A 21,747-nucleotide genomic window follows, 5' to 3' on the forward strand; every position below is an offset into this window, starting at 1 on the left:
TTGAGTTTGACGTGCAATGCGGCTTGAATAAAGTTTCGATATTGTTTACCCTCGACCAGTTCAGAGTTCAACTTGCAAACAGACCTCTTCTAGTTCAGTACTACATTTTGCACGTGTTTGTGGTTGCAATGTCAAACTATTGAATCGAGTAACTGGCTTACAAGGCATGCCGTCTGGGAAATCGTCGCCTAGTAGTGTGAAGTCACTTAACCCTGACGACTACTACATTAAACAACAACGTATCGGTGGTGGTAGTTTTGGCAATGTCTATAGAGCGTGAGTACTACATTTTTATTGCATAGTGTGGGGAATTTTGCTGATCGATTGCAGAATTGATAGAAGGACTGGAAAAGCGGTCGCAATCAAAATCATTGATCTCGAGACTGCAGATGATGATGTGGACGACATTGTTCAGGAAATAAAGATCCTGAGCCAAATGAAGTCGCCGTATGTTACGCGATACTACGGTAGCTATTTGAATGGTGCAAAGCTTTGGATTGTCATGGAGTTCTGTGGTGGAGGGTCTTGTGCGGATCTAGTGAGTGGCTTTATTATTCACCAAAAGCGGCTGTCTAATGCTCCTCTAGCTCAAAGCAGGTGTGATTTCAGAAGACTACATCGCGATTATCATGCGGGAAGTTTTGAAGGGTTTAGACTATTTGCATGCAGAAAAAAAAATTCATCGCGACATCAAAGCCGCTAATATTCTTCTAACATCTGACGGCGAGATCAAACTAGCTGATTTTGGAGTCAGTGGCCAGTTGACCGCCACCACGCTTAAAAAAAAGACATTCGTCGGCACTCCCGTGAGTATTTACATCATAGTCTGTAGACTTCCTAACTCGTTAGTTCTGGATGGCACCGGAAGTCATCAAGATGAGTGGATACGACTCTAAAGCTGACATCTGGTCACTAGGGATAACAGCAATTGAGCTTGCAAAGGGTGAGCCTCCGTACTCAAACATCCATCCGATGAACGGATTGCTCTTGATCCCCAAAAATCCTCCTCCAGAGCTTGAAGGAGACTTTTCTCGGTCGTTTAAAGAGTTTGTTCAGCTTTGTCTTCGAAAAGATCCTAGACAAGTACGTTTCTTAAGTATGAAGTATTGCATTGACTGACTGTGATCAGCGACCCTCTGCTAAAGATTTATTGAAGACACGGTTTATCCGGAATGCTCGAAAGAGTTCACTGTTGACGGAACTAATTGACAGAAAAGAGACTTGGCTCGCTGACCCAAAACGCAAGAACCATACCAAACATTACGAGGACGATGAAGACTTTTCTGGAAATTTCTCTACACGCAAGAGTGCCGCATCGGTATGGGAGTTTGAGACAATCAGGCCAAACAAGCAAAGAGAACAGGGACCTGGCTTAGAGAAATACGGAACAATTAAGTTGCATCAGAGACATCAGTCATCTCATCACCAGCACGGGGGTGATCGAGTCACGACACCGCATAGACATGTCTCGGGGCAGAAACGTGTGGCCACGCCAGCCAGGACAGAGACACCAAGCGTACAGCAGATTCTGTCGCAACTAGATCTGAATAGTAACTTGTCGAATCCCAGCACAGTCGTGAACGTGTCAAATCGTGGCGCGCCTTCACGCGAGGAGAGAAAGATATTAAACACCATCAATCGTCGAGGCGTGCCCGAGCCCATCAACACCGGCATTGCGCGAGAGCATTTATTTACGCCTACCAATTCCCCACGGGTACTTCACACTCCTCGCGGACTGCAGGATGTCATCATTACTGATGACGATGAAGATGAATTTCAGGCCGTGGGTGGGTATAATAAACGCTTAACAGTGGCAGAAGAAGACGTGTTTACGACGTCGAACGAGGACGAGGAACCACTCGGCGTATTTGAAGGACTGATCACACCGGCGTTGTTCGAGCTCGAACGCAGGGCACGAACAGAAAAGACGCGGTCTGTGGTGCGGAAGCTCAAGAAAGCGATCGAGGCAGCCGAGATTGAGGAGCCCGGAATCGGGGAGACTTTTATTGAGGAAATTTGGCGCGGCTTGCAAACTGTGAACATTGTAGATACGTGAATGCGTGCATAGAGTTTGCTGTGAGGAGGTTTGTATACCTTGTGGTAGTGTATTATTAATGTAGCATATATTTACAGTACTCAATCCCAAACTCCAATGTAACCGAATAGGCTTTCGCCTGTTATGCTGTAGTACCCCTTGTCACTACCAATGTAGTCAAGTAAACTACTTTTTATGCTTTTTACTTTCCTTGTCAAACTTGCTTTGCTTCTTCTCAGCCTTTGCCTGTCGTTTCAGTTCCCTTTTTGCACGCCTTGCCTTTTTCTCAAGTCGTTTCTTCTCATGCTCCTCTCTCTCCTCTTTTGTTCTATGTTTGTGCTTACTCTTCCTGGTCTCGTGAACTTCCGTCTCTTCAACTTTTTCTTCTTCGTCCTCGGACATTTTATGGCGGTGGTAATGTCGGTGTTTCCGACGTTTGCTCGCACTCACGTCAATCTCACTTTGGATCATGGCCTTGTCAAGCAAAACTGTTTTCACGTTCTTACGACTGATCTCCAATACATCGTCCTCGATTGTTGCACCAAGTTTCTCGCCTTGCACAAATTGTACCCTGTTTCCCCATTTTCCAAGCCGATTATACGTCTGACTGACTTTGGTCTCAACTTCCCACATGCTTTTCCTCTCGCCTTCTTCAGGTTCAGTCCCGCTGCCATTCAATCTGCTCAGCAGTTCCTGGAACGAATCTAGTCCCGGCGCCCAATTGTCGGCATCCTGTTTGGCTTTTGCAAGATTGGCGCCCAAGCCAAGCGTATCATCCTTAACTTGGATTTTGACATGCGATGTTATGGAATATTCTGCCGCGCTAGAACCCAATCCAGTACCTGGTTTCCAACCAAGGTTGTGCAGGTGTCGATGTCCGAATCTTTCAGTATCTGCAAAGCTGTCAGTCACATTTTTTCTTGGATTGTGTCACCTACCATTTGCCCAATTTGTATTTCTCGGATCAGACGCGATCTTTAATTTGTTCTTAGGGCCAGAAAGACCAACCATTTTGCCTACAGTTTAGTGGAGTAATTCTTAACAGAAGCTGGGACTTAGAACAAATTTTCTTCACCTAAAATAAGGTTTAAATACCCTAACCCGATATTTGATCTTTAGTTACTGGTCTGAATTGTATATACTCGATAATTATAAACTAGGATTTATAAAATATATAAAATGATACGGATTTTTACGTTAAAACTGCCTATACAATTAATGAAGTTCAACTCGCTTGTCTGAGTTGAAATTCCGGGGTTTGGCCTCGAGAATCCGGTCTGTGACTTCAAAAGCCCCAAATGTTTACTTTTCTTTTCTGTCCTAAAACTAAACTTCAAACTGCTTCTGTATGCCAATTTAGCTTGGATTTTATGTATGAATTTACTTCACGTATACTGCAATACTTGTTCGTCCTGGTAACAGACCTCATTTCACGACTATTACGGCTTGTATATAGTTTCACGACCAAGAGTCCAGATCATCCCGGCCACCTTCAAACTTCACCAAACGCAGACACCAAATTCTCAGCCTGGGTCAGAGTCACTATTCCGGCTACAGATACGTCAGACAAGCTGGTTTATGAGATCAACCTGCTTGATCCGGACACGGACAACAGCGACAAAGTGGCATCGCCAGCGGTGCAAGGCGTGAAACGCCAGAAAAACGCCTTTGCTGGAAACAGACAGTACGAAGAAATTCATCGCGCAGTATATATGTCAGAAGAAGACGATGATGATGACGAGGACAGGTACCATACTACAAACACAGGCTTGAACACGAAGCAACGGGCCACAAGAAAATCATCACCACGGCCACTTACACCTGCCAAAACACCAGTTACAGATCCAGTACAGTCTTCACACGAACAGGCAAGGACGGAATCTAACAGGCCTGCACTTAATCCGTGGGAGGGATATTTGTATGAACCACCTTTTCGGCCAGATTCTGCTTCAAACGAGTATTTGGACTGGTCTGAACATTCAGGGCATAGAAGCGTATTTCCGCCGCAATTTACACCTGTGCAGACTCCTTATCCGCAATTTACACAGGAGCCAATTCCACAATCTCAGCCAGTCCCACAATTTCAGCCAATTCCACAAGTGCATCAGCAAATGCCAATGCCTACGGTGCAACCGATGCCGGGTTCAAATCAGCAACCATACGCGCAACCACGACAGAGTTACAATTTACCTCCTTTTAACAACCCATACTATGCTCCACAGCCAAATATGTTTCCACCAGAAATGTTTAGCGGTCAAGGTATACCACAATATCCCAACCCACCTATACAACCTCACGACCGACCGCACACTTCTTCGCGCCATATGATCCCCCCTCACGACCCAGCTAACTGTCAGATTTGCCAGCACGAGCGGCACACAGCGCATCGTGAGGAAAGCCGCGGCCGGCACCACAGCCGGAGTCGTGACAGAATTGTTGTCGTGCCTGGTGCAGGAGGCGGCGGCGGTGGAACGGTACCTACACCAGGGTATAACATGCCCGGAATGTGGCCACAATTTGACCCGGTGATGATGTATCGAGAACAAAGGCTGGAAGAGGAAAGACAAGAGCTTGAGAAGGAGTATCTCAAGAATTCGTATAAAGCGGAACTCAAGCATTTGAAACATAGAGTCAAGCGTCTGAAAAAAGGCAGGGACGGTGACGGCAAACATGTGTTTATTCGAAGCGAAATAATGAAAAAAACATGGGAGTTTCCGTTATCCAAAGTCAAGACGTGGAATGTGAGCTATACACTGACAAATGCGATTTTTTTCTAACGAAGTTAGGATCTACGGCAAAGACTAATCGAAGGTTTTACCGCAAATGCATATCCATTACTGATGGAAGGTTGCTACGAAATCAGACGCATGACTGACGGCGTGAGCATCCTTCCCTCTGTATGGTCTGAAACTGTGAAGGAAGGCGTCGAGTACGAAATCATTCTAATTCCACCGCCAGAACCAAAAGACGTGCCTCGGATGCCAGGCAAGTACAAAAAACTAAACAAGAAACGATTCCAAATCGAGACAGATTTCATGCGCTGGTTTGCTGAACTTGACAAGAAGAACAACAGAATCGAAGAAATTGACGAAAGCAAGTTGATAGGTTAGTTTGCGTCAGCGTATTATTATCGGAACAATATAGCGACGTAATTTTGTCTGGCAGAGTATGCGAATTTATTGAGTTTTAATCTGCAGATGAAAGGCCCCTTGACCCATGAATATAGAAACCTAACCCTTTACTCCCAACTTCTGAAGCCGTTGGGACATTTCAGATCAATCGACTTCAGTAGTTTCCTCAGCCAAATCCTGGCAGTTGCATCATTCTGATCGAGTTGTCTACTGGGTTTCAAAATAGAGCGTTGCTCACAAATTTAAAAGCAGCAAAAACTCTAAGAAATTTGAGATCACAGTAAATACGCGCAGCCTTCCGTTTACGAGGCAGAGTAAGCTATGACGCAATTCAAACTACCACTGACAAGAATTTCAAACTACCACTGACAAGAATTTCAAACTCTACAGTTGACTCCAAGCCTGCAAGGCTAAGACGGCATACACTTCTTGACATGAAAATCAAATTTTGTGCAAAATTACAATAATCGAAGATCTACACATCCAACAGCTAATAACAACGTATTCCGCGATATCAGAACCAAAAATCTTACAGATACCACGAAACGTGTTTTCCCTGGCTTATGATAAAAACGACGCAAAACGCAAACGCAAGAACCTAGAACACCGAACGACCATTAGATATGAAATCAGATAAAACGCAAAACTCCATAATAGCACAAATTAAACCCCAAGAGCCTTAGGTGAGTTGAGTAAGAACACCTAATATAGCAAATCCTAGACAAGCTGAATCCTTAGAGAAGACAATTTTTGAAAATCACACAATGACAAAAAGAGAATTGTCAAAGGAAGTGAGGATACGTGCGATGCGAGACGACAACAAGAGCCAACGGACATCGAGACGTAAAACCAAACACCACCAACGACTAGACAAGATACACTAAATTGAGAATACACTCGCCAGCAATTTCACTTGACATTGGCCAGTAGTTCTACCTCAAGAATAAACTTTCCCTCTTTATATTTCTCTGACGGTTCGTAAGCGTGATCGTATTTCCAACCCACGCAAGTACCACAGTGACGACAGCATATGTCTCTCACTGTATGTTCCCCAGTAGTCATTACTCTGTTTTCCGGTTTAGACTCTGTAATGTTCACACTACAAATCACTTCAGTCAGCTTCATTCCGGTACAACCGCAATAATTAGACTACTCACACTCGTTCAAATAGATATGCTTTACCATGTTGGCCACGAAATTGCTATCACACAATAAAGTCAGCTTCACTACACTCATATCATGCCAATTGTGCACAACTGGTATGCCCAAAGAAACAAACTTACCCGAGATATGATGTCGGTGTAGTTAGACAGATGAGTATTGCAGACTTTACAGCCAAAGATTCGATTGTCATTCAAGTAAACATTATACGAAAGCCCCATCTCTGCCGTTAAGTCACGCACCTGGCGGAAAATTTTGTTTTGTTCGCTCTGTTGCAGTCGTGACGAGTCAGAAGTAGACGATGATGAGAGGCTGGGAGTGCTGTTGGGAGAGAGCAAGCTTATTAAAGTCCATATTTAAAAGGGTATTGTACTATATCAGGTGGTACCCATTGATCTCTTTACAGAGTTTAAAATAGAACCTTGTTAACAGACTCGATTCCATCCCGGTAATACATTCAAAGCATGTAGAGCATTTCATAGTCTTTACAATTAACGTTAAGTCGCATACAATGGCTGGCAAGCAACAATTGCAAAGCTAGCCTTTTCTTACTAGTGATGCAGCTTCATCGGACATTTATTGTTTTAATCACAGGCCAAAGTTCATTGTTCTGACATAATTCCAACTGTCAATCTAACAGTGTCTATACAACCTGGCTGTACCACACAAGCACTAGTAGCCATCACCGCGGTTAAAACAGACAGTTAATACAGCTGCAAATCTTTTGGCCGGGTAGATGGCAACTATTTTCCAACCCTGCAAAATCAGTTTCTGCCCGTGGACCTCATTGAGCTGAGTGATGATTTTTAAGGATTCGCGGGGAGGAATCTAGAGTCTTGCATACTAAACCTTCATTTTTTAACTATTGAACAACCTCTGAACTATTTGCGATGAAGGACTCAAGGTCGTCGTGGACAGTGAACTCCTTCCAGAACCGCTATTTTGGCTGCAAGTTTCCAAAGGAAGCTTATATAGTATCTTGCAGCTGAGAAATTGAACATGCGTTGGGTCTAAGAACGTATATCACTACCTGGGTTCATTTGTTTTGAAGTTCTTGGAACGTAAAGCTTATGAAGGAAGCCCCAGAGTGGTAGTCATATACATGCTGTCCTACATGAACCGTTCCATTATTTAGCAAATAGGCAATTTCATCGACAGAAGCGTAATCCTGCTCTCCAGCGAAACTGGATACAAGCAACCAATTTGACCATGTATAGAAATTGTAAACAAGTATCTCTGGGTCAATATCTGTATAGCTGAGCTTAACTACAGTATTGTACACTTAAGCGAAATAGGCCTAAATAATGCATTGAAGAAAATTGGAGAGGCTGTTTTTAATAGAGAAACTTCATCTCCAAATTGTCAGCGTAATCTACATAGCATAACAGCACTTGATATGATTGTTCAACAAGTCTTCATTTGGCACTTTTGCAAATCGTCAAATAGAATTACTTTCTGAAAGCCTGCAATTATTAGTCATGGTCATGCGGCCAATGGAAAGTCCTGAAACGTCGTGTGCCACTGTGAAGAGCTATGACGGTACTGACACTGGCGTATGTTTTGCGTACAACATTGATCATGTGACGTGTACGGCTGTAATGAGCAATACAAAACCCTTGAAACAACAATTGTGAAATAAGACTTTGTCTTCACTATTGATTTGCTTGTTTAACGACAATTACTCGCTATATTACAAGGGGTTATTTCTGTAAGAACAAGTAAGAAACCATACGTTACAATTAGTTCATATTTGTTTCTTTTAAATAGTTGCAGTGATAAATCTGAAGCTCGTCTTTGAAAGCGTCCTACGAAGGTCTTGGTTCGCGCAATGGATAACCTTGATAGAATCAAGATTACTCAGGTTTGTACTCATTCACATCTTCTGTAGTTCTTAAGCAGCTTTAAAGAGATATCTCTACTTTTCAAGGTCAAATTGAACACTGATGTCTCGTGGTGGTGAACTTAGTGTCTATGCCTCATATTACCCGGACTATATAAGGTTTTTGCGTGGAAAGTCAATTTAGTTCCCCGAGACCGCTGCTACCAAGACAAACACAACAAAGAACAGACAATACTGCGCAAAATACGCATTCTAGACATAGAATATTGTTTTGTTTTTTTGTATAAAATTTGTGTTTGTTTCTGTCTTATTACTTCTGGCTATCAGGATCAAAAAAGCACGACCGAGCGAAGCTTGATTTTTCTTAATTGCAATTAAACTACATCGTTATTCAACACAATTAACATGATTAACCAGGTTAATGACGTCGAGATGGTCAGACGGGGAGTCCATTCTACTGGCTCATTACATCTGACTACCCATCATCTTATTTATAAGGAAAACGCACAAGCAAAGAAGGAAGTATGGGTGTGCTATCCCATAATGGCATTAGTCGAGCGACGGCCGTATAGTGTCTTCACAGGCTTCTCAGCACTACGGATACGATGCCGTGACTTTGCGTTTTTGTCGTTCAACTTTCGAAATGAAGGCGAGTCGAAAGCGGTGTTTGACACACTCATGGCGTTGACTTGTGTCTGTATGTTGTATCTAGTCTGCATCTCACTATACGACTAACATTTCTGTAGCTTCGGTTGACAATTTGTATGCATTTTATTATCATCCAGGATCTGTCGAGCGGTCAATTAACACGTGGAATATTTATGATCCAATTAAAGAGTTTGAACGCATGGGTGTTGGTATCAGAACTCAAGCTTGGCGATTCACAACCATAAACGAACAGTACGAGTTTTGTGCAACATACCCAGCGATTCTTGTCATTCCTTCTTCGGTACAGGACTCATTGCTGACATACGCTGGTCGGTATCGGTCGAAAGCTCGGATACCGACGCTGTCATACATTCATCCTCTAAATAATTGTACAATAACTCGTTGCTCACAGCCATTGGTAGGTCTTAAGCAGAACCGATCGGCACAGGATGAACGGTTCATTCATGCTATATTTTCAACTACGCAAGTTCCAAACACATACGGTGCTCGTCAAGAGAATTTAATTGCGGACGCCCGACCGACTACAAACGCGATTGCCCAGACAGCGCTGGGTGCCGGTACCGAAAACATGGAGAATTACAAGTTTGCACGAAAAGTGTATCTGGGAATTGATAACATTCACGTGATGCGCGATTCTTTGAACAAAGTGTACGAAGCACTAAAGGACAGCGACATTACACCGCTACCTCCAAATAGAGAGTTACTATACAAATCCAATTGGCTGAAGCACATATCCACAGTTATGGAAGGGGCCGTGCTGATGGGTCAGCGCATTCATTATTACCACTCGCATGTGCTTGTACATTGTTCTGATGGCTGGGACCGTACCGCGCAGCTTTCATCTCTCGCTCAGATATTTCTGGATCCGTATTTTAGAACGTTTGACGGGTTTATAGTCTTGGTTGAAAAAGAATGGCTCTCATTCGGTCACCGATTCGCAGAGCGTTGTGGTCATTTGTCAAGCGAGAAGTCATTTGTGCAGTTGTCAGAAAACAGCGGGACGCAAAGCACGGCTGAAAAAGCGTTCAGTAGCGTTTTGTCAGCTGCCAAGTCTGCGGCCGAAAAAGCTGGCGCTGGTGGTGGTGGAGGGTCTAGTGGACACGGTGCGTCGCTGAAATACACCGCGCCCATTTTCCACCAGTTTCTGGACTGTGTCTATCAGTTACTGCGGCAGTTTCCAAACCGGTTTGAGTTTTCAGAGCGGTTTCTGCGGCGGATGATGTATCATTTGTATTCGTGCCAGTACGGCACATTCTTGTACAACAACGAGAAAGAAAGAGTTGACGCACATGTTTCCGAGCGTGCGCAAAGTGTTTGGAACTATTTTGTGGTTCGCAAAAAAGAGTTCATTAACCCCCGGTACTCAGCTGAAGTAGAAGTAGCGAAAGGACGTGGAGACGAGTTTGTGATTTTTCCAGACCCGAAAAACATTCGGTGGTGGCATGAGGTCTTTGGCCGGACTGAGGAGGAGATGTCTGTTGTGACGCTGAACGGGATCGGGTCGACTGCCACTGCACACGCATCAATGCAGAATAGGAGGCATGGACCGCACCATCAGTACCAACATCGGCATAGCCAGCAGCAACAGCGATCGCTTGAGGAGCAACAACGCGTTGAACAACAAGTCACTTACGACAACATTCGTGAAGCCGCAAGTTCTACGTTGTCATCATGGGCATCGAAGCTGGAGTCCGCGTCAAATTCGTGGGCCAATGCGGCGTCGCCGTACTTGACCTCGTCGTCAGCATACTTCTCGTCGATGTATGCTGACGCCGTGCCATCACCCACAGACTCCCCTATTCCTAGCGCGCCAATAAAGAGCACGTCTCGGCCGGCGTCGTCGATGTCTACACCATCAGTCTCTGCGTCAGAGTCAGATATGTCTTTGCCTTCGGGCGGCAGCTATAGACGGACAGAGCCGGAGAAGGTGACAGAATTATCTAATAATGCGGAGCAGGAGATGATTGCTAAATTAAGTGGGGTCACGCTTGATCCGTTAGATAGTTATTCATTGCAGCATGCTGGAGACTTGAGTGCCGAGTATATTCCAGAGACAGAGTAATTTAAAGGTTGCATTTTGCATAGATTCGTTTTATTATACATTGCCAGTTCTTTTTACGGTAATACGTTTACCTGTCTTTTTTTGCTTCCGATTCTCCTGCTTCTTCTGCGGCCGCCTTTGCAGCTGCTTGTCGCTTTGCACGCAATTCTGATTGTTCGCGGTCAAACTCCTTCTGCTCCTCGTCGTCTTGGACCTCGGCCCAATATTGGCCGACTTGGAGTCCAAGCACGCCGAGCAGAGTGAGAGCGATCATGACTTGACTCGCGGCAATGACGTTAATCCCTGTATGCTCGTCTACATCGCCCCAATCGTCATCCAAAAGAGAATCATATCCGGTTCGCACATTCGTCATAAACACAATCAGCCCCGCCATAAACAGCACCAACGAGCCGCCGTCAAAAAGCTTGTTCGATTCGGATGGCTTGTACAGCTTAATAAGAAACCCTAGCAGTGCAAACCCAATCACAGCAATGAAAATGGTCTGGATCAGACCAGGCTCTGTCGCGAGCTGGGTGTAATGTGTCTTTGACAGATCGAAGGCCGAATCAGGCGCCGCGGGTGTCCATAATGTTTGATGGTCATACGTCCAGTTTACAAACAAAGCACCCAAAAAGAACGACGAAGCTATTTTGTCAGCATTTGACTACTATAAACAGCAATGAGGAAAGCTTACAGCATAAGATCAACGAGGTTGAGAAACTTCTGCTCGATGTCGGCATTATTCCTACAAATATGCCAATTGCTTATAAAGAAATGCGTTTGAACCCAAAAATGTACCAAAACCAAATTAGTAGGGCTTAAGCAAAATGAAAAAGACGAAATAAGAAAAAATGAAGTGGAGATGGACGAGCAGACGACGTTTGGACCGACAGGCGCATGGGCCAGTTGAGTAAATACCCTAAACCCGGTCTAGACGTATTATTGTTGAGCGTAAGAAATACTTTTATTGGCATGTTCCTGTATTAATCGTGACTCAATTTTACATTTGAACTAACAAGTAAACAAACAAAAACAACGTAAACGGGCTTATTCAGACGTCAACGCACAGTTAGAAGAGATGATCTTGTCGAATCCACCTTCCTTAGGAAGACATTCAAACTCGAAAATGTCGACTGGGACTCCAAGAGTTGTGCATGCGTTTGGAATATCGACAATAGCTGCAATATGTCCCTGAACAGGAGCACAAGACAGGAGAATGTAGAGCTGCTCACCAGTGTATCCGAACTTCTTAAAGTACTCGATGAACTGCAGACAGGTCTGCTTGTAGGCAACGTTGACATCAAGGTAGTGCTGAGTGCCAGACTCATCAACGGAAAGACCCTCAAAAGTGAGGTATCGTGATGGACCGTAATGGGGCTCGACTGGGCCGGGGATGTACATCGGGTTCTTCATGACCATGTCGGCAACACCGTTCTTGATGATGTCAAGTTTGATGGTGATGATTCCAGCCATTTCAATGGCACCGCAGAAGGAAATCTCACCGTCTCCCTGGGAGAAGTGGAGATCGCCGATCGAAAGACCGGCGCCCTTGCAGTAGACGGGGAGGTATGACTTGGAACCACGAGACAAGTTCTTGATGTCACAGTTACCTCCATGCTCTCTTGGGGGAATAGTGCGGGCACCTTCCTTTGCGACCTTGGCGGCAGAGTCGCTGTCAGCAGAACCGGCATGAGTGAACTTCTCCAATGGCAAGTTTGCGACGGTGCGTTCGGTGCCAATGGAAGCATGGTGCTGCACAAGCTCGGTCTCACGCTCATTCCAGGTGTCAAGAAGTTCCTGGGAAGGCTTGCAGCCCATGATACCAGGATGAATCAAACCGGGGAAACGAACACCGGGGATATGACGGGAAGAGCAGAAGATACCTTCGAAATCCCAGATAGCCTTAGCAGCATTGGGGTAGTGAGAGTCAAGGAAACCACCTCCGTTGTTCTTGTCAAAAATGGCACAGTATCCCCATGGCTGTTCAGCGAAAGGCTGGACATCCTGGATCTCAACGACAAGGACATCACCGGGCTAATGGATCAGTACTAATTTTACCAGTAAACATTGCAATAACATACCTCGGCACCAGGAACCTCAATGGGACCAGAAAGGTAATGAATACGGCTCAAATCGCAGTTTTTGATATCATCAGCCGAGTCATTGTTTCCGATCTGACCACCAGTCCAGTCAAGGCATTCGACATTGACAACTTCACCTGGCTGAACAGTGCACTATTAACCCCCATGTTAGTCTGAGTTCTTCTGATATGCTCAATCAATTAACTATAAAAGAATTGGCAAACATACGGAGAAGGGAATATCAGGATGCCATCTGTTGTGGAGCTGAGGTTGTTCCCAGGCAGGCTTATTGAGGTCGACCTTGACAGCGGTACGAATAGCTTCTATAGATTAGGGTTAGATAAGCATCAGAAAGGTAACATGAAGTACAATACTAACCTTTTGGCATTTTGTATAAGAACTTGAAGTGCAATTGAGCAAGAATTGAGGTCAAGAAATAGAAAAGGAGAGTTGCAATGAACGACTTAAACAGAGAGCACTGGAAGAAAGTAGTTCTTGAGTCGAGAATGGAGACAGCGCGCCTCGGGATAGAGAACTAGTCGGTTCAGGTTCAATTTACAAACTTAAAGCCTTATTCGCCGAAAAGTGTGAACCGCTCGGTTCAGTTCTGGTTAATCTCTGCAATTGAATATAAAATAGTATGCGGCTCATTATGCGTATATGAAAACCCTAAACACATAAAAATTCAATTGGAAAGCGTTGGGAGATTCAAAGTTCTTATCTGAATCAACTTTTCTCCGCCGGTGACTCAGACAATTTGGTTCTTATCGTTATCAGATATGATTCTGCTTATCGGCATTCACTTTGTATTCTCTGTATATGTATATATATAGATATTTTATTATAACAAATGGCAATAAGTACTAGAGTGTCTGTATTTGTAAATTCCGGAATAAGTTTGAATAGACTGAGTTCACTTTGATTGGCGCTCTCCTCCTAAGAGCTTTGTCCATTGACGTCGAGAGTTTATACCAGTTTTTGCACTGAACTGGCACTAAAGTGCTGTAATTTATCCGGGATTTCTTTAAAAATATGAACAGTATGCTTTCACAGCGATTATACTATTATAAACATATAGCTAGTAGTGTAGAATCAGCAATAATCACAATACACAATAACAGAAGTAACTAGAATCCGAGATACGTCTTCGGCCAGATGGACATACCAACAGCATTGAAATTACCATACTAAACGCTCGGTTCAAACTCTGTTTATTTGCAACCGGCGCCTGTTCTTTCCGTCCCCGTACTCTCTAAATTGTAGTAGTATACTTCTCCTGTTTAGTGTAGTTCACCACTTTCTTAAGACTCAATTCATATCAAAAATGGGCAAAGGTAGGCTCTAAAACATCAATTGAACTAGAAATTAGATCCTAACATACTCAGAACCAATTCGTACCGCTATCGAGATCGACTTTACAAAGAAGCCGTGGGAACAGAACGGTGTCCATAACAGATGGCACCCTGACATTCCCTTTGCTGCGACTGCAAAGCCCGGCGAGGTCTTCCATGTTCAGTGCTTTGACTGGACTGGTGGCCAGGTCAAGAACGATGACTCTGCTGACGATATTAAGAACCTTGACTTGAATGGAGTGCACTTTTTGTCTGGTCCTATCGGTATTGAAGGTGCAGAAGTAAGTCTCTTTGCTCTTGCTCACTCTTGACTACCAATTACTAACTTTTACGTAGCCTGGTGATGTTCTTGTTGTTGAGATCCAGGATATCCAGCCCTTTGCTGACAAGCCATGGGGATACACCGGTGTTCTGGACAAGGCCGACGGTCCTTCGCTACTTGACGAGTACTTCCCCGAGGCCATCAAAGCTGTCTGGGACTTTGAGGGTATCTTCGCTACCTCCCGCCACATCCCTCACGTCAAGTTCCCGGGTCTGATCCACCCTGGTATTCTTGGCACTATGCCGTCACCTGAGTTGTTGGCAAAATGGAACGAGCGTGAAGGCAAGCTCCACGCCCACCATGAGTCTATCCACTCTCCGCTCATGGTCGCACGTCTGCCACAGGAGAAGGGTACCTACGCTGGCAACAAGATCGAGCCCGAGAAGTTCGACAAAGTCGCAAAGGAGGGCGCCAGAACCGTTCCTCCCCGTGAACACGGCGGTAACGCCGACATCAAAAACTTGTCTCGTGGTTCAAAAGCGTACCTCCCGGTCTTTGTCAAGGGTGCCGGTCTTTCGGTCGGTGATCTCCATTTTTCCCAAGGAGACGGTGAGATTTCCTTCTGCGGTGCCATTGAAATGGCAGGTGTCATCACCCTCAAGTGCTCCATCATCAAGAACGGTGTCGCTGACTTCGCCATGAACACTCCCATGTTTTTGCCCGGCGCGGTCGAGAACCACTACGGCCCGTCGCGGTACCTCACATTCGAGGGTATTTCTGTCGACGAGAACGGAAAACAGTACTTCCTCGATGCAACTGTTGCGTTCCGTGGTGCCTGCATACGGTTGGTTGAATACTTTAAGAAGTTTGGCTACACTGGTGAGCAGATTTACTTGCTCCTGTCGGCTGCACCTGTCCAGGCGCACATCGCGTCCATCGTCGATATTCCAAACTCGTGCACTACTATCGGCATCCCAGCCGATATCTTCGACTTTGACATCATGCCAAAAGAAGGCGAGACACAGAAGTTGGAAATGGGTGATTGTGCCCACATCACCAAATAGTCTGTTTTATATAGTTAAATGATGCAGTGTGTATCAATTAAAAAAAAGCTTCATGGTCCACGCAAATTCTTCATATATTAATAATGCAATTTCCTTCTCAAATTTACAATTCCTTGTTTATTAGTAAATCATTCTTCATCGTCCACTTCAACAAGGACGACAGAGTTCTTCAACCCAGCCTGCTCGATCGTGTCATCTAAAATCTCAATCAGTTTTTTATGGCTCGCAGCATCGACAATCTGGAAATGTCGTTCGCGCAGCTCTGGAATGTTAGCCTTGATATACTCAAACAGCGACCGGATCGGGTCACTCAAATTCACTCGTCGAACTCGTCTTGAGCCGTCTGCCAGTCGGATCTGGATCCGGGTCGTGGTCTTTGGATCTGCATCCGGCTCTGGTCTAGACACAGGCAGAATTTCGGCAAACGCGTCTAATGATTAGTACTATAAAACCACACAAAAAAAGTGTAACTGACCTAGAGGAGTGAGTTCTTCCTCGGCTTCGACAAATTCTTCATCTTCATCGAGATCAATGACTTCAATCTTCCGCTTGCCCTTATCTCTAGGCGAGGACGACGAGACATCGTCCATTGAGTCATACGCGCTTCCGGCAGCGCTCACACTCGACATCTCACTGGCTTCTTCTGTGTCGTCTCCTGCTGACCCGCCCATAGACTGTTCCAACGCAAACTTGAGCTGCTCTTCTTCTGACATCCGTTCGACCGGCTTATGCTTTGCCATCTTGCCTATCGGATTGCGCGACTTGGGATCTAAACTAAATCGGTCAAGAAACTCATACACCGACACAATCCAGTCTTCAGGCGATGGGATCTCATTCCAGATTTTCATCTGTTCGCCCGTACGTGGATCCAGGATAGCCAAGTATGGAAATTTCGTAGCGGGATAATACTGCAGAAAGTTCTGGCCCTCGTAAGTATCTTTGGAGTATTGCATGAACAAGAAATTCTCTCGCACTGTCTCTTTCACGTTTTCGTTTGACCAGAAATCCCGATTCAACACCTGACATTGAAAATCAGACACGTCTTGGACGTTGACCAGCAACCATTTCTTCATTTCTCGTCCTTTGATCTTTGCAGTGTCAATATTGTATTTCGACATAATATCCCATGGTGGTCGAAACAGCTGTTCTAATCGTGACTGCTTGTCTGTCAAAGTGGTATCACGAGGCAGCCCTTCGGGAGTCTGATTAAACACACTCGGTCTTGCTGCTGCCACTACCAAATCAGATTAACGCATAGACACAATTCACCATCAAACATACCTCTAGCTGACATCTCTGGAGGTGGATAGTACCCGTAATCTTCAACCAAAGTCTCTGTCCGTGGGGCTATCCGCTCCCTCACTTCAGACTGCCTCCGCTGATTTTCTTCCATTTGAAGACGTTCAGCCATCGTTGCATCATCTTCGTCATCATCCTGACCTAATCAGTACCAGCACCTTTTCACACAAATCACAGTTAACAAACAATTATAACAGGATTCTGTGATAACCCTGATGACACACCACCAGATCCACGACTACTGCCTCCATCTAATGCAGCACCACCAGTCTCAAGAAACAGCCCAACAGCCCGATCCAAGTCACCGTCTGAAACCGCGAGGTACTGCTTTGCGAGCTCTGGATCTGCATCTGTGAATGCGCAAAAGTTCTGAATTTTCTCGTCTTCCATTATATCTTATTAAATAACTGAATACCCGTATAATCGAGACCGCAAAGTACAAACAACCCTACTTATACTAACAGAAAACCTTTGGAACTGTTGAAATTGCTTTATACGCCAATTGGGATGAACGTGCTGTTGAAGGCAGGCTTCTACCACACTCGGTTCTCGAGGCTCGAACGTCATACACCCTTACCCCGGACTCTCGTACTCCTCGGCTTTTTACTTAAAAAACGGCATTTTATACAAGCTTTTTTCTAATGCAAAATGCTTAGTTAATATTTTATATCAGTCGAACATTCCGTAACATAGTAAGATTTTCTTCATGACTTTTTGCAACACTTTCCAGCAAACTCGCGACATCAATCGTCGACGTCTAATTTCATTAGCACTTCGATTAAAACATTAACAATATAAACTTACGTCAAGATCGCTGACCACAGGATAAGCCGACACCCGGTCCGCTATCTCACGTGCCCAAATTTCGCGTCCAAGTTTGATGTTCTTTGCGTCTTCTTTGATACTGTTACCAGCGTCCAACAACTGTTTCTTGATCATAGCCACAGATGCAGTTAGTTTCCCGTTCCGCCTCATGGCCGGTACAAGCGCAAGTTGGTCAAGACAGTAAATGGTAGTCTTGACCGTCTCCATCACGGTATACCTGTTATGGAACCATTCCCAGTTAAGTGCAGTCTGGCTTGTTTTGCAAAGCTGGGCAACTCCGTCTGCTAGAAATGTCTGTAAGGCACTCAACCCTTCAAGATTAGGGCCGCCAGCGACCGCAGCAAGCTTCATAGCCGTACTGAGAGTAAACCTCTCTGCTTCAGTCAAGCCTGCCTCCTGCTCAGGCTCTAGAACTGCCTTGAGTTTGTCAACGTTATTCGCCCGATTGTCTGCAGCTGTCAAATTGTCCAGCAAGCTTTCTCTAAAAATAAATGCATTTATCCATCCTCCATTCTGTTTTGGCCCTGGTCTGTACTTCTCCTCCGTTGTCTTTTCCCCAGGCATCGACACGTCAAACACGATACCGTAATCTCGATTATCGCACCAACGCGAGGCAGCCATCATCGGATTAATCGTCAACCCCTCCATCTTCAATCCCAGCATTCTTGCCGTCCGCTTAGCTTCAATCACCAAGATCCCCTTATTGACGCTGTCGGACATGCGCTGACTGAATTCCATAAACCCTGCAATCTGCGAAAACGCAGATGATTCATAAGCGCGTTTAATATTCTGCGGCGTCTCGACCGCGTTCATGTCGTAGCAATCCCGGGTCGACATCAATGTTTTGTACGCCGGGTGGATAGACGACACGCGAGTCAACAAAAAGTGAGACAAGACGTCTGTCTGGATGTTTTTGATTGAAAGCCGGTTGTAATGGACTGTAGCTTGCTGAAAGCTTCCCACATATAAGTATAACCGTGTCAACCATAACCGAACATAAAACTGATGCGGATCACGGCTGCACGCTGTTTCGAGAAGGACAATGACCGCGTAAACAGAGTCGGCTTTGGAGACAGGTTCAGCCATTGGCCGTTCTTCTAGAATCCAACACGCTGCCAACAGTAGCAAGTCATCGCCGACGTAATAATCCGTAACCGACTTTGACTGCAGCGTCGGCAGTAGTGCATTGTACAATTCAATATTCTGTTTGACATAAGACTCGTCTTTGTGATCCAGCAAGTAATGAAATTTGCGGTTATTCACAAGCGCATTGAGCTGCTTGACTGAATACCTACTTAATGGGTCCTTAAATACAATTTGTTCATCCAAAAACGACAGCCACGCTTCAGGATCGAGCATAGACGCAAACGGCTTCAAGTCTTCAAACGCACACTGCTTGCTTCCAATTTCATTGAAGTATTGCTTCGCAGCTGCCATCAGATCATCTTTGTGCCGTAATGAGCCGTAGTACACACTAGCCAACGCTCCATTTCGGGTGTGTGATCGGACAGTAAGCAAATCTTCAAACGCAGATCTTCGTTCAGTCTCCGCAGGCAATTTCATGACTGCGTTTGCCAACTCTTTCCAGCTGTCATAATCATCACGATTTTCTTTCAATAATGTCTTCAACGCGGTGTTGTAGACATTTTCCCATTTTTTAGCTTTGGCCGAAATTTCAAGCTGCATAATTTGTAATTCGAGATTGTTATATTTCTCGGTCGCGGGGTCGTATAAAAATTCCAATGCCCCGTCTAGTGTAGGTTGTAATTCGAGTACACGTGCTTTTAAAATGGCTTCTTCGGCTGTCGTTACTGGCTCAACTAACGGCAAAAAGCGAACCGCAAGCGTCAAAAATAGAGTCCTTTCTTGTGGTGTCACGATAGGAGATATGGCCAGGATGTAACAGGATAAAAGTGCCCAAAGAGTGTATGGTCTGCGAGCAAATGATTTGTGCAAAGTCATAGCCGCCTGTTCATTAGCTCGGTATAATAAAATCACCATAGAAACATTACCTTTTGCTGACCACGAAGGTCTCCCCCAGTACACATCGCCCAGAACCAAGACAAGATCAAGTCTTCATCTTTTGGCTTTTTTCTAGCAGCAGATTCATACAGCGCTCCAGCTTCAGTTGCTGTTCTCAAATTAAATCAATACTAAGCAGAAACCAGATATATGACTTACGACCTTGAGAATCAAGAATGACCCCGAATATCAAATCAAGAATTCTGGAGTCGGTCGGTTGTCGAGACGCGATATCCCGCGCAATTTGAACTGCTTCGTCTGATTTCCGCTGTAATGAAAGAATGTACGCCTTCAATGCCTGAATTTTCTGTTATTTCCGTATTATTTAGTCAAAACAGGTTGAAAATACCAAGTAATGGTCGGAGTCCGGAGTTCGTTTTAAGGCCTTCGTGACATGTTGCAACGCCTGCTTGTAATTCCTCGAGTCAATTGACTCCCAAATGAAACTTGTTCGATTCATAATTTAGACGCTCGATTTTGTCCAAAGTAAGACCAGACACGTGCATTTAACTTAGTGGAAGTTTTGACGATACGTTTTGCACAATTTGGACCAGTCGGAACAACTTTCGTTGTTCACATAAATATGGTGCAAATTAGACGTAGAGTGACAGCACATGTACTCAGGAAAACGCCGATACACAGCACCAATTTAAAATCAGATTTTTATTGCTAGCTAAAAAATGGAGTTCATACAGAAAGATATACAAAGAAATTTACGATAAATGTCATAACTTAACATTCGTGTTCAAGAATATAATCCATGGCGATGTTAAGTGTGTCAAAGTGACCCCCGTCAGTGCCAGGAATAAGAATCATCTCAGCATCGGCACCAGCAGCAATCAACCGCTTGATCAGGTCTCTACTGCCAGACGCAGGTGTCAGGTTGTCACATTCTCTGTGAATGATGGTTACTTTCTGTCCCTCGATTCCCTCTTGGTGAATAATATCGCCAACAACAGGCCATGGCTTGGAAGAATGTCGACCAAATATCTCAAGACATGATTGCAAGTATCCAGTAAGACCTTGTCTGTAAGCCTCGTAGTTGACGTTCTGCCATCCCTTAGCTTCAACCGGGTGTGAACTCAAGAACGCAGCATCTCCTGGAGTAGTATGCGCCTGCATGTTGGCGATTACATTTGAGCAATCGGTAGCCTTGTCAGCGTTGAGGATCATATCAAAAGCAAAATATTTTGGAAAGCACATGGCCCGAAGATTTGACTTCCGTGAGCCACGGGAGAGTTCAGACCAGTTGACTTTTTCGTCAAGATAAGTAGCAGGACCAAGACAGTAAGTAGCACGGATCTTTTGAGGATGAGTGAACATGATTCCAAGAACATGAGGACCGCCGGCAGAAAATCCGCAAAGCATGACCTTTTCGGTGATCTCGAGATGTTCAATAAGTTCATAAACGTCACTAATAGCAGTTTCCATCACAGTCGTGCCAGGCAAAGGAAGAGAAGTTAAGCCCATTCCGGGGCGATCGATTGCCAAAACTCGGATATTTTTACCCTTGATATTTGGGCCAACAGGAAGGATACGACTTCCAGGAAGACCGTGTTCGTAGATCATGATGTTCTTCGATTCTGGTGATCCATATTCAGCATACGAAATTGTACGGCCAGAAGTGGGAGACAGAAAAGTATGCTCAGAAAGGGCGTATTCGGGATATGAAAGTGTCGGAGGATTTGATTTCGGAGGGGTTTTCTTATGTTTATTGTATTTTGAAACAGTAAAAACAGCATAAGTACCAGCCCCCATAACCAAAGCACTTAAGGCAATGGCGTGAATAGTTTTATAATCAAATTTGAAGCCCATTGTTCACTGATTCACCGTGAAATAGGAATCGTCTCTATCTGATTGAGTTTTACGAAAGAAGACTAGAGCTCAAGTAATCCAACTTCTTTCTTTTTCCTATTGTTTTTCTAATTGCCAGCGTGTATATTTAGGATAGACAAAGCGGCTCAA

The 21,747-nt window shown here is 44.6% G+C and overlaps 11 protein-coding genes across 11 annotated transcripts; 4 read left to right on the forward strand and 7 right to left on the reverse strand.

Moving 5' to 3' along the window:
- The first annotated feature begins 64 nt into the window (after window positions 1-64).
- V1512DRAFT_237660 (kinase-like domain-containing protein) lies at window positions 65-2,159 on the forward strand. The gene is made up of 5 exons (XM_066914151.1): window positions 65-276; window positions 331-538; window positions 588-806; window positions 850-1,083; window positions 1,130-2,159. Exons 1-5 carry the CDS (start codon window positions 167-169, stop codon window positions 2,054-2,056), a joined length of 1,698 nt encoding a protein of 565 aa, XP_066771793.1. The 5' UTR covers window positions 65-166; the 3' UTR covers window positions 2,057-2,159.
- V1512DRAFT_261856 (uncharacterized protein) lies at window positions 2,063-3,062 on the reverse strand. The gene is made up of 2 exons (XM_066916152.1): window positions 2,974-3,062; window positions 2,063-2,928 (listed from the first exon to the last, which is right to left on the reverse strand). The coding sequence occupies exons 1-2, from the start codon at window positions 3,044-3,046 to the stop codon at window positions 2,222-2,224; spliced, it is 780 nt and encodes a 259-aa protein (XP_066771794.1). The 5' UTR covers window positions 3,047-3,062; the 3' UTR covers window positions 2,063-2,221.
- A 137-nt stretch (window positions 3,063-3,199) lies between these two features.
- Window positions 3,200-5,319, forward strand: V1512DRAFT_261859 (uncharacterized protein). The gene is made up of 2 exons (XM_066916153.1): window positions 3,200-4,776; window positions 4,822-5,319. Exons 1-2 carry the CDS (start codon window positions 3,334-3,336, stop codon window positions 5,143-5,145), a joined length of 1,767 nt encoding a protein of 588 aa, XP_066771795.1. The 5' UTR covers window positions 3,200-3,333; the 3' UTR covers window positions 5,146-5,319.
- A 756-nt stretch (window positions 5,320-6,075) lies between these two features.
- Window positions 6,076-6,548, reverse strand: V1512DRAFT_206779 (Yippee/Mis18; the record flags this gene model as incomplete). Its single annotated transcript, XM_066913392.1, has 3 exons — window positions 6,076-6,265; window positions 6,324-6,367; window positions 6,450-6,548. 3 exons carry the CDS (start codon window positions 6,546-6,548, stop codon window positions 6,076-6,078), a joined length of 333 nt encoding a protein of 110 aa, XP_066771796.1.
- Window positions 6,549-8,193: 1,645 nt separating this feature from the next.
- V1512DRAFT_146470 (protein-tyrosine phosphatase-like protein) lies at window positions 8,194-10,932 on the forward strand. The gene is made up of 2 exons (XM_066913034.1): window positions 8,194-8,864; window positions 8,914-10,932. Exons 1-2 carry the CDS (start codon window positions 8,573-8,575, stop codon window positions 10,896-10,898), a joined length of 2,277 nt encoding a protein of 758 aa, XP_066771797.1. The 5' UTR covers window positions 8,194-8,572; the 3' UTR covers window positions 10,899-10,932.
- V1512DRAFT_261865 (Shr3 amino acid permease chaperone) lies at window positions 10,859-11,723 on the reverse strand. Its single transcript, XM_066916154.1, has 2 exons — window positions 11,572-11,723; window positions 10,859-11,522 (listed from the first exon to the last, which is right to left on the reverse strand). The coding sequence occupies exons 1-2, from the start codon at window positions 11,615-11,617 to the stop codon at window positions 10,966-10,968; spliced, it is 603 nt and encodes a 200-aa protein (XP_066771798.1). The 5' UTR covers window positions 11,618-11,723; the 3' UTR covers window positions 10,859-10,965.
- Window positions 11,724-11,822: 99 nt separating this feature from the next.
- V1512DRAFT_275699 (Acetamidase/Formamidase) lies at window positions 11,823-13,474 on the reverse strand. Its single transcript, XM_066917841.1, has 4 exons — window positions 13,337-13,474; window positions 13,187-13,281; window positions 12,959-13,111; window positions 11,823-12,911 (listed from the first exon to the last, which is right to left on the reverse strand). Exons 1-4 carry the CDS (start codon window positions 13,344-13,346, stop codon window positions 11,925-11,927), a joined length of 1,245 nt encoding a protein of 414 aa, XP_066771799.1. The 5' UTR covers window positions 13,347-13,474; the 3' UTR covers window positions 11,823-11,924.
- A 611-nt stretch (window positions 13,475-14,085) lies between these two features.
- On the forward strand, window positions 14,086-15,742 carry V1512DRAFT_261868 (Acetamidase/Formamidase). The gene is made up of 3 exons (XM_066916155.1): window positions 14,086-14,292; window positions 14,344-14,591; window positions 14,647-15,742. The coding sequence occupies exons 1-3, from the start codon at window positions 14,283-14,285 to the stop codon at window positions 15,634-15,636; spliced, it is 1,248 nt and encodes a 415-aa protein (XP_066771800.1). The 5' UTR covers window positions 14,086-14,282; the 3' UTR covers window positions 15,637-15,742.
- Window positions 15,701-17,479, reverse strand: V1512DRAFT_145940 (uncharacterized protein). Its single transcript, XM_066913032.1, has 4 exons — window positions 17,122-17,479; window positions 16,918-17,071; window positions 16,112-16,870; window positions 15,701-16,066 (listed from the first exon to the last, which is right to left on the reverse strand). Exons 1-4 carry the CDS (start codon window positions 17,323-17,325, stop codon window positions 15,765-15,767), a joined length of 1,419 nt encoding a protein of 472 aa, XP_066771801.1. The 5' UTR covers window positions 17,326-17,479; the 3' UTR covers window positions 15,701-15,764.
- A 1-nt stretch (window position 17,480) lies between these two features.
- On the reverse strand, window positions 17,481-20,378 carry V1512DRAFT_145939 (N-acetyltransferase B complex non catalytic subunit-domain-containing protein). Its single transcript, XM_066913031.1, has 5 exons — window positions 20,132-20,378; window positions 19,942-20,080; window positions 19,773-19,891; window positions 17,740-19,728; window positions 17,481-17,692 (listed from the first exon to the last, which is right to left on the reverse strand). Exons 1-5 carry the CDS (start codon window positions 20,240-20,242, stop codon window positions 17,600-17,602), a joined length of 2,451 nt encoding a protein of 816 aa, XP_066771802.1. The 5' UTR covers window positions 20,243-20,378; the 3' UTR covers window positions 17,481-17,599.
- V1512DRAFT_145923 (Alpha/Beta hydrolase protein) lies at window positions 20,108-21,747 on the reverse strand. Its single transcript, XM_066913027.1, has one exon. It carries the CDS (start codon window positions 21,595-21,597, stop codon window positions 20,515-20,517), a length of 1,083 nt encoding a protein of 360 aa, XP_066771803.1. The 5' UTR covers window positions 21,598-21,747; the 3' UTR covers window positions 20,108-20,514.

The sequence above is a fragment of the Lipomyces arxii genome (genome assembly GCF_038497795.1).
Source record: "Lipomyces arxii strain Phaff 12-163 unplaced genomic scaffold V1512scaffold_6, whole genome shotgun sequence".
Lineage (NCBI taxonomy): Eukaryota > Fungi > Ascomycota > Lipomycetes > Lipomycetales > Lipomycetaceae > Lipomyces > Lipomyces arxii.

Excerpts from the sequence above, each read along its gene's own strand:
- V1512DRAFT_261868 (XM_066916155.1), top strand. Across the intron at positions 14,592-14,646 it reads TCGGTATTGAAGGTGCAGAA|CCTGGTGATGTTCTTGTTGT; the intron begins GTAAGTCTCTTT and ends ACTTTTACGTAG.
- V1512DRAFT_261856 (XM_066916152.1), bottom strand. The coding sequence starts at position 3,046 with ATGGTTGGTCTTTCTGGCCCTAAGAACAAATTAAAGATCGCGTCTGAT. Across the intron at positions 2,929-2,973 it reads AAATACAAATTGGGCAAATG|ATACTGAAAGATTCGGACAT; the intron begins GTAGGTGACACA and ends ACAGCTTTGCAG.
- V1512DRAFT_145939 (XM_066913031.1), bottom strand. The coding sequence starts at position 20,242 with ATGAATCGAACAAGTTTCATTTGGGAGTCAATTGACTCGAGGAATTAC. Across the intron at positions 19,892-19,941 it reads CATTCTTGATTCTCAAGGTC|CAACTGAAGCTGGAGCGCTG; the intron begins GTAAGTCATATA and ends ATTTGAGAACAG. Across the intron at positions 19,729-19,772 it reads ACCTTCGTGGTCAGCAAAAG|GCGGCTATGACTTTGCACAA; the intron begins GTAATGTTTCTA and ends GCTAATGAACAG.
- V1512DRAFT_145923 (XM_066913027.1), bottom strand. The coding sequence starts at position 21,597 with ATGGGCTTCAAATTTGATTATAAAACTATTCACGCCATTGCCTTAAGT.
- V1512DRAFT_261865 (XM_066916154.1), bottom strand. The coding sequence starts at position 11,617 with ATGCCGACATCGAGCAGAAGTTTCTCAACCTCGTTGATCTTATGCT. Across the intron at positions 11,523-11,571 it reads AACCTCGTTGATCTTATGCT|CTTCGTCGTTCTTTTTGGGT; the intron begins GTAAGCTTTCCT and ends CTGACAAAATAG.
- V1512DRAFT_145940 (XM_066913032.1), bottom strand. The coding sequence starts at position 17,325 with ATGGAAGACGAGAAAATTCAGAACTTTTGCGCATTCACAGATGCAGAT. Across the intron at positions 16,871-16,917 it reads TCCAGAGATGTCAGCTAGAG|TGGCAGCAGCAAGACCGAGT; the intron begins GTATGTTTGATG and ends CTGATTTGGTAG. Across the intron at positions 16,067-16,111 it reads GGAAGAACTCACTCCTCTAG|ACGCGTTTGCCGAAATTCTG; the intron begins GTCAGTTACACT and ends ACTAATCATTAG.
- V1512DRAFT_146470 (XM_066913034.1), top strand. The coding sequence starts at position 8,573 with ATGATTAACCAGGTTAATGACGTCGAGATGGTCAGACGGGGAGTCCAT. Across the intron at positions 8,865-8,913 it reads CATGGCGTTGACTTGTGTCT|CTTCGGTTGACAATTTGTAT; the intron begins GTATGTTGTATC and ends ACATTTCTGTAG.
- V1512DRAFT_237660 (XM_066914151.1), top strand. The coding sequence starts at position 167 with ATGCCGTCTGGGAAATCGTCGCCTAGTAGTGTGAAGTCACTTAACCCT. Across the intron at positions 277-330 it reads TTTGGCAATGTCTATAGAGC|AATTGATAGAAGGACTGGAA; the intron begins GTGAGTACTACA and ends GATCGATTGCAG. Across the intron at positions 539-587 it reads GAGGGTCTTGTGCGGATCTA|CTCAAAGCAGGTGTGATTTC; the intron begins GTGAGTGGCTTT and ends ATGCTCCTCTAG.
- V1512DRAFT_261859 (XM_066916153.1), top strand. The coding sequence starts at position 3,334 with ATGTTTACTTTTCTTTTCTGTCCTAAAACTAAACTTCAAACTGCTTCT. Across the intron at positions 4,777-4,821 it reads CCAAAGTCAAGACGTGGAAT|GATCTACGGCAAAGACTAAT; the intron begins GTGAGCTATACA and ends TAACGAAGTTAG.
- V1512DRAFT_275699 (XM_066917841.1), bottom strand. Across the intron at positions 13,112-13,186 it reads ATCCTGATATTCCCTTCTCC|TGCACTGTTCAGCCAGGTGA; the intron begins GTATGTTTGCCA and ends GGGGGTTAATAG. Across the intron at positions 12,912-12,958 it reads TTGAGGTTCCTGGTGCCGAG|CCCGGTGATGTCCTTGTCGT; the intron begins GTATGTTATTGC and ends CTGATCCATTAG.